The sequence below is a fragment of the Passer montanus genome, unplaced genomic scaffold (assembly GCF_014805655.1).
Source record: "Passer montanus isolate IOZ18808 unplaced genomic scaffold, ASM1480565v1 scaffold192, whole genome shotgun sequence".
NCBI lineage: Eukaryota > Metazoa > Chordata > Aves > Passeriformes > Passeridae > Passer > Passer montanus.
In genome coordinates this window covers 338,486-351,451 of record NW_024366503.1, presented here as the reverse complement: position 1 = coordinate 351,451, position 12,966 = coordinate 338,486, and the positions used below count along the sequence as shown (strand labels likewise).

Sequence of the window (12,966 nt, the reverse complement as noted above, 5' to 3'; positions counted from 1 at the left end):
CCAAACAACACGGTACTTTTGGCTTTAATTAAGACACGGAAATTTTGAGGTCCTCCAAATGTGGCAGAATTTTGGCACATCATGCCAAGGTCTAAGAGCCTACACTGACAGCTCAGTGGTGTACACCAACCCCTTTGATTTCTTGCAGACTTATGTAGGCCTTGACCATTATTATGTCTTTCTTTAATATTCATCTAACATAGGGTTTTTCTTCCCATTCAGTGTTTGCTGCCAGCCTATATGCGAGTAAGTCAGACTAACACAACAGAAGTAACTTGATTCTGTGTTGCTTTTTTTATCACAGTGGTTTTCTCTGTACATTAAAGACAATGATGGAAACAACATTTTATAAGCAGATCTGTGCAGTCTTATCTGAGTGCCTGGTCCTGTTGATAGTGCATCAGATGAGTGGGAAAGTGGTAGGAGGGTGTTCCAACAAACTCTCTCCAACAGTGCCTTTGTGGTTTAGCCATGTACATGTTGTAACATAGCAACCACACATTTTTTAAAAATTAAAAGGAGAAGGTAAATACTTTCTAGATAGTGCAGTGGAAAAATAACATTTGCCACTAAGAGGGAGAGCTACAGAGGGATGGGAGTGAACTGATGAGATGCAGAGGGAGCTGGATTTGTTTGTGCTGGAGTAGAGAAGTCAAAGAGGAGATCTGATTGCTCTTTCACTGCCTCAAGGACAGTTGTGGGGAGAATAGAGGCAGTAAGGGAAATTGTGACTAAATCCAGCAGGGAGTGGAAAATTCAGAGTGTAGATACTTATATATGAAGCAGGTACTTAGAAAAGCTGCGGAATTTCCATCCTTGGGGATTTCCAAAGACTGGCTGAATGACAAATATGATCTGCCTTTTAATTAGCTCTGCTTTGAACAGATGGTTGGATTAGAGATTTCCAAAGCTGCTTTTGAACCTGCATGCTCCTATATTCCATTCCAGCTTAAAATAATTGTGTCCTAATGGTACCAAAAAGCCATCCTTGAGACTGAAATGGAGGGAGATGTTTCCAGACAGAATTCAGGCACTACTAATCACAAACAGCTCTTTCACAGCAGGGCATTTGACTGAAGCTGTGAATTGCCCTTTTGCCTTCAGTTTCTTGCAGGTGCAGCTTGGGCAAGAAGCCTCCAAAAGGCAACTCCCCAAAAAAGTCTGGCATCTGCAGCTTGCCACCTAACACTGACTCTTCTAGCTTGACTTGGAGACCTGTTCCAGGCAGCAAATTCTCCAAGCATCTCAGCTTCAGAGATGTCTTTATGTTGATTTATATGTCTGTATTACTCTGAAATATTAAAAACTATACCAAAGGCCATTTGAATTTGTCACCAGTATCAGACCCACAGAGAAATAAAGGAAATTGGGAAAGTGTGTTTACAAATATATAAAGTCATGGCTTATTTAAAAATCTGAATTGAATTTGAAGTTTTAGGTTCTCCTAAGCACATCATGCTGAGTGGCAATTTTATTACAGCTGTGGGCCCTGAGATGATGTCTCCAAGAGACACATACCAGGCTGTAACAGGACACTAAGTGTGACCAGAGAGCCCTGCTCTCTGATGGATAGATGACACAAGTTTGCCTAAGCAGGGGAAAGGAAAATGATGGTAGAATAAAATAGACTTGAGCTGTCAGGTGATGGATCTTATATCCTGTGTTTTTATACTTCTTGGGCTCATGTCTCAGGTGTCAGGTCTGTCCCTTTAATGGATCGCTGTCAGTATTGGTTCATGGTTAAAATCAAACTTTTAGCACTTTCACAGAAGGAGGATGTGGGTGTTAGAGCAGCATTTTGGGGGTTTTCTGACTCATTTGACAGCAAGGGGCATGCCTCTTCCCTAGAAAAGTGCAGATAGGATGTAGTAGAAAATATATTGTACTACACTTGCATACAGTCCAGCTGGTAGAAGAGTAGTTTCAGGTGTAGCTGGGGAGGTGGCTGCCTTCTGTCCCCAAAGATCTTTTTGCAATGAGTATCAGAAAAGTAATAGTGACCTTTGCTCCTGGAAGATTATAGGACTTTAAAGTGCAAAGGCAAGTGCCTTTGCCTGGGAATCCATCCTATTCCCTCAGCTAGGGCATTGTGAATTGCATTTCACTCAAGGAAAAATGATCACATCAGCTGTTGTTGTATGAGAGAATGGCTGTCTCATACACATCCTGAGCAGGTGTGCAAAGGTGAGTTTCCTATATGGACATCTTCCTTTAGATTCAGTCAGTACCAGATATTGTCAGAGAAATTGGGTGAGACTCCCTGTGAACAACCAGTGCTGATTTGAGTTCTCTCATGCTGACCAAGTATGGTGGTTTAGCTCCAGCTGGCAGCTGTGTACCAGGCAGCTGCTCACTCACTGTACCCCTGCACAGTGTAATGGGGAGGAGAATCAGAAAAAAAAAAAACCAAAAAAAAAAAAAAAACAAACCACAGGTTCAGACAAGGACTTTGCAATAATTGAAACAAGTAGAATATAATAATCATAATTGTAATTAAGAAAAAGGAAAAAGATAAAAATAAAAGAAAATCAAGTGATACAAAATACAATTGCCTGATGCCCAAGCAGTCCCCAGGCAGCAATTGGTCCCTTCCATCCAACTTCCTCAGTTTATATACTGGGCATGACATTCTATGGTATGGAATATCCCTTTGGCCAGATGGGTCACAGCTGTCCCAGCTGTCCTCCCTCTCAGCTCCTTGTGCAGTTCTCCACCAGCATAGCATGGGACACTGAAAAGTCCTTGAATGAGGGTAAGCACAACTGAGCAACAGCCTAAACATCGGTGTTTTATCAACACTGTTCTCATCATAAATGAAAAATACAGCACTGCACCAGCTATGGGAATAAAATGAACTCTATTCCAGTTGAAAACAGGGCAGCAAGTTACTAGATATCTTCCATCATAGTCCTAGTGTTTTCCCCCTAGAAATTCTTGCAGGACTTGCAAACACAAATCAAGAGCATTCCCTTATCAAAAGGGGACCCCTGCCAATAAAGAGGTGTGCCTGACATTTATTCTTAAATACTGTGTTGTAGATTACAGTGCAGATAAAAAACTTGATCAAGAGCAATTTGCTATGCCCAGTGTTTCTGCTGAAAGATTCCATCTTCCTAGATAAACCCCAAAGAATTCAAGGCTTGAGCTCCTGGACAATCCATAACTGTTTTGGTACCTTTTATATGTGGTCTTTCAGGATTGATTCTGATTCCTTTCCTGAGCCTTGGCCAGGAGAAGGCATTAGACAAGATGTATCATGACAGCTTAGTGGATAATTTGTGCCCCATTGGCTGCTTCTCTCTCATTCTCTGGGCTATCAGCCCAAAACATGACATGCTACTACATAATGTGCAATTAAGCTTTATGTCCTCATGGACAGTAACATCTTTAATAGAGAAACATACTGGACCCTCTTCCTTATCCCACTAGTGGTTTTGATACTCAGAGTTGGAATTGCACATTATTTTGTCCAGCAGAAGGAAATTCAACATGGGAGGCTTGCAGTGACTATGGAAACTCTTCTGATTCTTAATATTCTCTCTGTAGGCAGAGGATCCCTAGACAGGAGCCAGTGACTTTTTGCATGGCTTTCCAGGAGCAGTGGCTGTTGCTGGGACTGTTCTGTGCAGTTTTCCACTCCACTTCTCTCCTTGTAAAGCTTTGACCTTTCATCAGAAGTATAAAGGTTTCAGAGAAAGCTGAGAAGACTCTGTAAGTCCATTAAATAGCTGTAGAATAATGGCAGGTGAAGATACCTGTATCCTTCAGCCATGGAAAAAGATCCTGCAGGGAGTACAGTAAAGGGCTGTAAAATCCCTAATGGCCTGCAAAGTCAAGTGCAAGAGTTACAGAATGAGTTATAGCAGAAAGTAACAAAAGTTGTTTCAACTGAGTGAGTCCTTAAAGGAATGCTAAGAATAAGGCAGTGAACATCTAATTTTATCATGTGGTTTCTTACTTCAGACTGCTTCAGTGTCAAAGGAATGGAAGGTGGCAGAAGCAGTACCAGTTTTTAAATAGATTCACAAGATACCACTCCCTGATACTGACATGTCCATCACAAAGAATCAAAAGCTGTGGTAAGACTGGCATTAGTGGACAGATGGGTGAGGATGATCTAATGAACAGAAGCCAGTATGGCTTTTATAGAGGCATCTGTCTACAAATGTGTGGAGCTCTTGCAAGGCATTTGAGTTTTTGAGGATATTAATTTCTAAAAGATACTCGACGGTAATCATTTCCAAAGTAGCAGTCAGAAAACAAATACAATCCTAAGAATTTCCTGTGCCTTGGTCTGACTGACAACCAGCTCTGGAAATTCTGTTAATCAAATGTAGCATTACCACAGGAGTGTGCACCTGATTCTAGGGTTCTGGGTCACAGAAGGGAGGAAAAAGTTGGCTCATCTGAAAGCTGCAAATAGGCATTTTTCTGCAGTTTGGTGGAAGGTAGGACAGGAAATGGCAGGCTTTCCTGTCCTTCTGATCATGCTGATAAACAGAACTGGAATATAGTTGCAAATAGGATGTTTGCTCGTGCTAACTTTTATTCATAACTTAGTGTTGATTCTACACCATTAGCTGAATGTTTTTGCCATCACATTGTCTCTCTCTATAGAGGGAAAGTGACAGGCTGAATCCTGTCAGTTCTGCATTATTTAGCTAAATAATTTTATTAGAAATGTAGGAGCTCACAACTCTGTTAGCCTACAGCATCCAGTTTCCTTTTGACAGCAGAACATCAGATTTCTCTGCTAATGCATTGGTGCATGGAGAACTATTGACAGTAGTTTCTTTCTCTCCTAGAGGATACCAGTTCTTAGAAAAGGAGCAAGCATAGAGCACTTCAGCCATGAGCATTTGTACCTGCCATCTTATAAAGAAAATTGTATCATCCTTTTTAGGGTTTTATTTTCTTATGCAGCCAAGTGTGTCAGGCCACATCGTGCACATTAAACACAACATAGGGCTCCTGACTAAGCCATATTTGAGCCAGACACTGCAATGAGTCTGCATCTTAGGACTGCCTTTTCCTGTTCTGTTTATGTCTTCTGGCAGCCCTTGAACTCTGCATATCAAATGTACTGTTCTGCATAATGTACTGTCTAATCTAGAGGAAAGCTGAATTGAAGTTATGGATTTAGAGTTGGAGTAACAAGCTAACTGCGAGATTTCATTAAATCAATGTCAAAATGCTGCATGCATTTCTTTTGTAGGTGTGAAGAAATGTTACTTATGAAGCCAAAACTAACCTGAGAAACAATTGTTGCAATTTCATAAGTTTTCCTTTCATTTTTAGTACTTTTTATAGGCAAACTGGAGATTATAAGATGCGCTTGGTCCTCATGCACATACTTCAGAATTTTGGTGAGAACCACTCGCACCTTACTTACCAGAAATTACTTACCAGAAATTGTTCTTGTAAATCTATTCCAGCTAATCATGTCGGTTTTCGAGAACAGCATGAAAGAAAGGGGCATCACTGAAAATGAAGCCTTTGACTGGGAGAAGGCTGGTACAGATATCTTGTTGTCCACTAGCACCTCAACTCCACCACAGCAGAACACCAGGCAAACAGCAGCCATGTTTGGGTGAGTGTTGTAGTTGTACCAGTCAGACAGTGGGCAACAAGCTCAGTTATTTTTTTAAAGATTTCAAGGCCATTATGATTCTGGTAAGTTGTAACAGCATGGAAGGCACCACTTGATCTTTTTTTATATTAATTTATGTTTGTGGTGGTGGATAGTGAGCTGAGTGCAGCTGAGTGCATGCACTGCTCATAATTCCAACACAGCTCCTCAAGCCTGTTCAAGTGTATTTCATGTGCTGCTGCAAAGGTACACAGAGACTGATGCTCAGAGGTACAGATGAGTCCAAACAGAAAAGGTTTGATAAGGCCTGGTTCACTGGTCTGTCTTGGTGCTTTTGGGGGGCTGACATTAGGGGATAACAATAATCCCTAGTAATGTTATGGAAGATAAAAACTGTAGGGCCTAGTAAGCCTCATTTGCTGATGCAAAAGGAGAGGTTTCTTCACAGCTCAATATGGTGTGATGGGCACTTGTGAAGAAGTTTTCAGCTTGTGTATCAAGGGTCCCAAGATGCTTTCACTGAAACACGCCACTGTCTTTGTAATTTTCATTACATGGAATCCTCCTGTTCTGATTCGGGATGTCACATCTGGGGCTGCCTGTTTTTCAGCTAAGTAATAGCTTAAAATCTGCTGAGCAATTCCTGTGGGGTGGTGTAATAAGCTGCCTTCTTTATGTACTGATAATTTTACCTTTCTTTTTGTCTCTTTTATAGGGTGGTTAATGTCACTCCAGTACCCGGGGACCTGCTCCGTGAGAACACTGAGGATGTCCTACAGGGTGAACACTTGAGTGATCAAGAGAATGCTCCTCCCATCCTGTCAGGTCGGCCAGTGGAAGGCCTTGGTCAGGCTCCAAACACGGCTTTCAATGAGGGTGAAGTTTGGGAAGAGACAGATGTGAATCGCAACAAACTCAGGATCAGCATCAGCAAAGTAAAGAATATTTCCTTGTCTCCTGTGACTGTTGGATGTAGGGCAATGGTTTCATAGACTGCTAGAAGCCACTCAGATTCACTGATGTGGATGCCACTACATGTGCAGGCCGTGTAGTAATCCCAAAAAGCATTGAAGAATTCTCCTGTGGCATGGGGAATTACAAGGAATTTTTTCACAGAGTAAAAGCCATTTGGATTAATTTAGATCTTTATGGAAGTGAGATTTTGGGGGCCAGTAATGCTAAGGTAAATCTTTTTTACCATCATATCATTATCTAGGATTTTGGTACTTCAAGCAAGGAAATTCTAGTCCTTGTATAGCTGATACAATATCAGAAATATCCCAGGCATGGAAATTAAAAACCAAAATTTTATTGTGTCCCAAGCTCTTGGGTAAATAAATGTAGTCAGAGATGTCTTCAAAAGGTGTATTTTTCTGCACCTTGAATCATCGCTCATTTTTTTCTTCCTTTTTTTTAAACTTTCCTTTTTAAGGGTGGGAAAATCTATAGGGAGCATCTAACAATGGTTTCCCCGCTATGAAGAGTCAGAGAAACCATTCCTTAATATTCTTATATTTCTGCATTCCAAGATCATATTAAGCTTTTTTAGCTTACATAAATGTATACTTCAATTTATTTTCCTCATAATCTCTAAGGTGTTTCTCAGTCCTTTCTTGTAAATGTTACCTAATTTCTTGGAGGAATCCCCAGTGAAGGCTGATTCCATGATAAATGTCAAGTATAAGAATCTGACAGTTAGTTTATTAATAAAGTTAATTTACATATTGAAAGTAAATTAGTATTAGTGGCAGGTCATCAGATACATACAGAATCTATTAGCAGAGAAACATTCATCAGACGTAAAATGTTGTCAGGACCTATCAGATTCACATCACAAACTTGTTTTTCATGGACATTTGTAGACTGGCATGTTAAGTCTCTTAGTCTTCTGGGGCTGACCAGAATTCACTTCAGTCTCTACTAGTACAAAGTTAGTCCTTATTTCAGCAATATAAGTATCTCCACTATCCTTAGTCTTATTAGAAAACATTATGCATGGACAAGAAATAATCTAATTTACTTTAAATTCTCCAGTGCAAATAACTCAGATCAATGTGTTTTCTGTATGGAACATTAGCAGGGGCATTCACCAACACTGAGAAATTCTGAATGAAGTTCAAATTACTTCTTCATCTCTCACTGGCAACTCTGCATTCCCAGAAGTTTTCATTTGAAGGTACATGAAATAAGAAAAGCCTGATAGAGAGGGATAGTTCTGTTCTCACAACATATATTTAAAAAAAAAAAATAGAAGAATATTACAGAAAAATCCTAGCAACTTTTTTATGTTTTTCTTTGCGTTTCTACTACCAGGTGCTTTGATGCTCTTCAGTCAGACTTTTCACAGGGGAGTCCTTTCTGTGTGCTAGTTGTGTGTCATGTCTTAGGTACCTCGTTCACAAGTCCTGTCACAACAGCAGCTAAAGGCAGGAGAGGTTTCTCACAGGAGAGTCACAGCACAGCCAGGTGACTCGTGCCAGGCACTGTGCTATTTGTTGTCAGGCTGCTGCCAAAGGAGCTTTGGGAGTTTCTCAGCATGGCAGTGAGCACTTCAGCTCTGACAGTTTCTGTAGCTACACAGCAGTCTGTGCAGCAAAGCCCAGGGCAGCAAGCTCTCCAAAGCTGAAGTCCTTTCTTTGAGGGTTGTTATCTTTAGTTTGACTCTCGCCTGTCCTTTTGCTTTGCCAGATTATCTTCAGTCTGACTGTTCTCTGAGAGAGGATTGGTTTTTATTTAAGTAACAGACACTATGTGGAGAAAAGAAGGATGCTTCCAATTTGATACCTAAGGGCACAGCTCTGCCTCTGCTTGTAATCTGAGGCATCAGAACCACAAGGGCACTGGTGTGTTTAAACACCCTCCTGCTATTCACAGCATCACATCCTTCATCTTCCAGTCCTGTAGCACTAGAATTAACTGGCTCTCCCTGTCTTGCTCTTTGTATTTAGGAGATGAGTGGAGCTTGCCATGTTTTTTGTCCCTAATAACTGTCTAAGATGATCCTTACTTCTCTGTGTAGACAATTCAGATCTCATTCTGTCCCACATCTCCCATTTCTGTGTTAAGGAATTACTGTCACTGTTCTCCCACACCATCCCCCAGTTCTCTGCTCTGTTGGGTAGTTCTCTGCTACCCAACAGTTACATCAGCACTTTGCTCCTTTCACAAACACATTTGACCTTTGTTTGTCACAAACCTTCTCCTGACCATGACTGGATTACAGATTAAATCATTATCATCTATTCTGCTTTTGCTCTAATGCTTGAAAGTTCTCCTCCACTCTCCTTAGCTGCAAAAGCTCTTTAGTTATGCATTCCAACTCCAGCTTGGGTGGTTTAGGTCTGCTAATTTATGGGCACTGACTGACTTGCCATGTACACATTGCATGCACAAACGCAACTGTCTGGATCATCAGCGTTTTACTGAGATGCTGCTTGTGTTCAGACCCTCTGGCATTAATGGAGGACAAGGGAAAGTAGGGCAGGGAAGGGTAAGCATTCTCCAGGCAGATCCCCACACACAGGCATTGTGTAGCAGCTGATGCTGCATGGCTGGCAACACAGCAGTGTTGAATGCAAATCCTGTGCTGCTGCTGTAGCCCTTGGACCATTCTGCCTCTGTGCTTTTGCCCCTCTCTTCCAAGGAAAATCAGAACTGTGGAAGGCAGAGGGCAGCTGTATTGGTCACCTACTTTTGCTCCTTTGTGTACTGCTAACTTTAAAAACATCAAATTTAATAAGGCAATATGAAAGAGGAAATGTGGAATGATAGAGTGTCCATGTGTGTGTTCAGCATCCTGCATGACCTTGGCTCTGTGGAAAGTTCTTACAGACATTGTGGTTGAATGGATATCGTGGAAGACTTTGTTTAAAGGACCATGATTAAAACAAACAAACCAAAAAAAAAACACAAACAAAAAACCCAAACCACCCTGGTAATTAGGAGATGCCGTAGTCAGACCAGATGTTAAAGTTTGTATATGGCAATGTAATGCATGGCCCCTGCTTAAGTTAATGTTGACAAACAAGGCTCTTAGACATCTTGGATAAGCACTTAGGGTTTGTGCATGCAATAGGTTAACCTATGAGAACTCCTTTGGATCAACACTCAGGGTGATTGAAATGCCACCTTGTAAAGATATTTAAATATTTAAACATCCATACCTTATTTTAATACCAGCTGATTGCCAGGGTAGAGGGACCCTGCCTCCCTTCAGACATTACTTGTGTAGATTGTGAAAATGCAGCTGAAAGTGTATCCTAGGAGAAACTGCAAAGCAACAGTGAAGGATGGAAATCAATGTCTTTGGTCAGATCTTGAAGTTCTTTGTGTTTACCCTCTCCAGACTCAGTGCATGGTGGAAGAGGAGCAGAGAAACGGGGTGTGCCCCAGTTCCCCTGTCCGAGTGCCTCCGGAGTCCCCGACCGCACAAGTGCGCTCGCTCCGCTACCGCCGCGTCAACAGCCCCGAGTCAGAGCGGCTCTCCACAGCTGATGGAAAAGCAGATCCACATGAAAGAAGGTTTGTTCACCCTCTGTAGCCTCCTACTGCTTTTAGCGTAGTCTTGAGAATTGACTTTTGAGACCAAGCTAATCATTAGATCAGCAACCAATGCTGCAACTTTATCTACATTGACTTTCGGTTCACCTCCTTCTCTACTTCCCCTTTCTTTGTCAAAAATTTTGATGTCTCACACATGGAAGCTTTCCCCAGAAGACTCTGTGAGGCTTCTGGATGATCCTTTTTGAAAACACACTGCCATTGTCCTAAAATCTGGGCAGCAGATGCTCTGGCTTTGTGCAAAGCAAGCAGCAGATGCAGGCCAAATAAGAAACATTGATCAGAACATGGTTTGAGGTTTTTTTTCACAAGCTGGTAGAACTTAACAAAGGGGAAAGATGTTGTTGGGGGAAAATGGTTATCATACTGTCTACAAGGGAAAGAGATGCTGAATTGGCTGTCACACTGAAGCACTTCTTCATGCCAAGAAGAATTTTTGTTTAAGCCTGTCTTTCTGAAGTGTACCAAGAACTGAGTGAGAAGGGCCTACACAGGCTTTCTCTTATGGGCCCTGTCATTAACCACAAACCTGATGTGTTTTGAATGGCTTCTTGTTGTGTCCCTAGGTCCCGAATGGACATCCCTGGCTCTCCGTCACGGCTCGTGTGCTCCTCGCAGCCAGCCCAGATGCTGTCCATCGATACTGGCCAGGCTGACCGGCAGGCGAGCGGCAGGATGGACGTGTCCGCGTCCGTGGAACACGAGGCCCTCAGCAACGCCTTCCGCTCGGTGCCGCTCGCGGAGGAGGAGGACTTTGACAGCAAGGAGTGGGTTATCATTGATAAGGAGACAGAGCTGAAGGACTTCCACCCTGGTGCTGAGCCAAGCACCTCTGGAACCACGGATGAGGAGCCCGAGGAACTAAGGCCTATTGAAGATGGGGAGGAGAGAAGGCGCCTGGGGGCAGATGCTGCAGTGAGGCCGAAGACTCATGATGGGCGAAGTCGGGGTATGCTGCCTGTGACTGAGGAGGACAGTTCCCATAGACATGAAGGACCTTCTCAAACAGTGTCTGACAGTAGACATGAACAGCAGACAGGAAGTCCAGCCCACTCCCCCTTACATTCAGCACCAGCTCTCCGACAAAGGAGACGAGAATCTGAACCTACTGGTCCTCAGAGACAGGTAAGATCCCTGGGTCTGTACCTTGTTGCCTATCATAGCATCATCTTAGGAAACCTCAACTGTGCTGGAGAAGTCTTTGATTCCAGGCATGGATGCTCTTGTAAAACTCTTCTGACAGTGCTGGCAAATGTTATGAACACCTTAGAAGTGCTCCCAAAAGCCAGTGATGTCCTTCTGAGGACACACTGTTATGAAGATCTTTCAGCCATTTTGGTACAGGCACAAGAGGAGAGAGCACAGTTGTGATTTGGGTATCTCTAGTCACTCCTCTTATGCTCTCCCACAGAGTTTTGTTAGTAACTGCTTAACTGTATGGAGGTGTTGCTAGCAAATCTCCAAATAGTTTCTCAGCAGCAATAGGAATGTATTGGAAGAGAATGACCTCTAATCTAATCACACATCAGCACTGCACAGCCCCATAGCAATGCAAATCATAAAATAACTCCCTAAAATTAATCTTCCTTTTAAATACCTAATGAAAAGCTCAAGAGTAGCCAGCACATACATCTCATCAACCTTACTTCAGTGAGAGGCATTGCTATTATCATGCATTCACTCACAGAAATGTTTTTTACCTATTGTGTTTTTTCCATATAGTTGTAGAGAGCTTTTTATCTTTCAGTTTTGCTTTTTTCCCTCTGGTCTTCTGATACTATAAAGCAGTTCAGTTTTTAGTGGGAGGTGATTTATTAGATTAGCTGGAAAAATATGATACACTAGGCACAGAGTTCCTGTCATACCTAATCTTCTTTTTGAAGAAGAAGGCTGTCCCAGAGTGTTCAGTACAAGAGGCAATCAAATTTTTCCCCTAAGAGCCTTTTGTATTTATATGTTGATGAAGATCTCTCATGCACATGGGATCCATAAGCAAAGCAAAGCAAAGAGCAGGCAAGTTTTGGGTCATGTACACAGTGATACCCTACTATGACAGGCATTTGTGCAGTCTGCCTGTTCCTGTATGCAAGATGATAATTTCATTTCTGCTTCCCTCTTGAGCTTATTCTCCAAGGAAGTGTTCACTGGATTGGAGCATGTTAAAAGAACATCCTTCTGTTCAGGTCTTGCCTGGAATCTTCTCTTCTCTGGATCCCCAACACATACAAGAAGAAAACCATGAATGAGACAAGAATCTATGTAAAAGGAATCACAGCAAATCTTTGCAAATCACCAGGCAAGGTGTTCCCTGTTAAGGTGTATGAGCACTTACAGGAAGGTTAGAAATGCTGACAGTAGGCACAAGGGCTGTCCTGCTGAGCATGGAACAGAAGCAGCACATGCTTCTCTTAGAGACTGCATTCCAGTTGCAGGGTCCCTCCGTAGAGGTGTTTGCTGTAGAAAGCCAATATGTTGAATGTAGAAATTGCATAAGGCAGGATTGGCAGAGTTGGAAGGGTCTGTGTCTGAATTTGCTGTGGTCTGTACACTTTGGGGGTTGGTCAGTGCAAGATCTGCAATGAGCATGGTAAGAGCCAGCTGATAAGAATCAGCTGTAAACAACAGCAGGGACACTTCACTGACATATTTAGTGTGGCTAAAGAAGGCTGGAGAGGCCTTCTTGGCCACAGCACATAAACCCCTGTGTGAAATGACTGGGGGAGTTGGATATGATGCAGCACAAAGACTTCTTATCACTGCAGAGGGATATTTAAAGAGCAGGCAAAAAGGTAAAGTAATGGGATTGGGGGTGATTA

The 12,966-nt window shown here is 42.3% G+C and overlaps 1 protein-coding gene across 5 annotated transcripts in view; it reads left to right on the top strand.

The window, feature by feature from the left end:
• TTBK1 (tau tubulin kinase 1) overlaps nt 1–12,966 on the top strand; it is a 99,000-nt gene that overhangs the window by 57,415 nt on the left and 28,619 nt on the right. For all 5 annotated transcript variants that reach the window (XM_039706421.1, XM_039706422.1, XM_039706420.1 and 2 more), the window contains 4 exons: nt 5,436–5,590; nt 6,306–6,525; nt 9,936–10,111; nt 10,717–11,275. In XM_039706421.1, the coding sequence (XP_039562355.1) occupies nt 5,436–5,590; nt 6,306–6,525; nt 9,936–10,111; nt 10,717–11,275 (1,110 nt within the window). The remainder of the gene's footprint in view (nt 1–5,435; nt 5,591–6,305; nt 6,526–9,935; nt 10,112–10,716; nt 11,276–12,966) is intronic.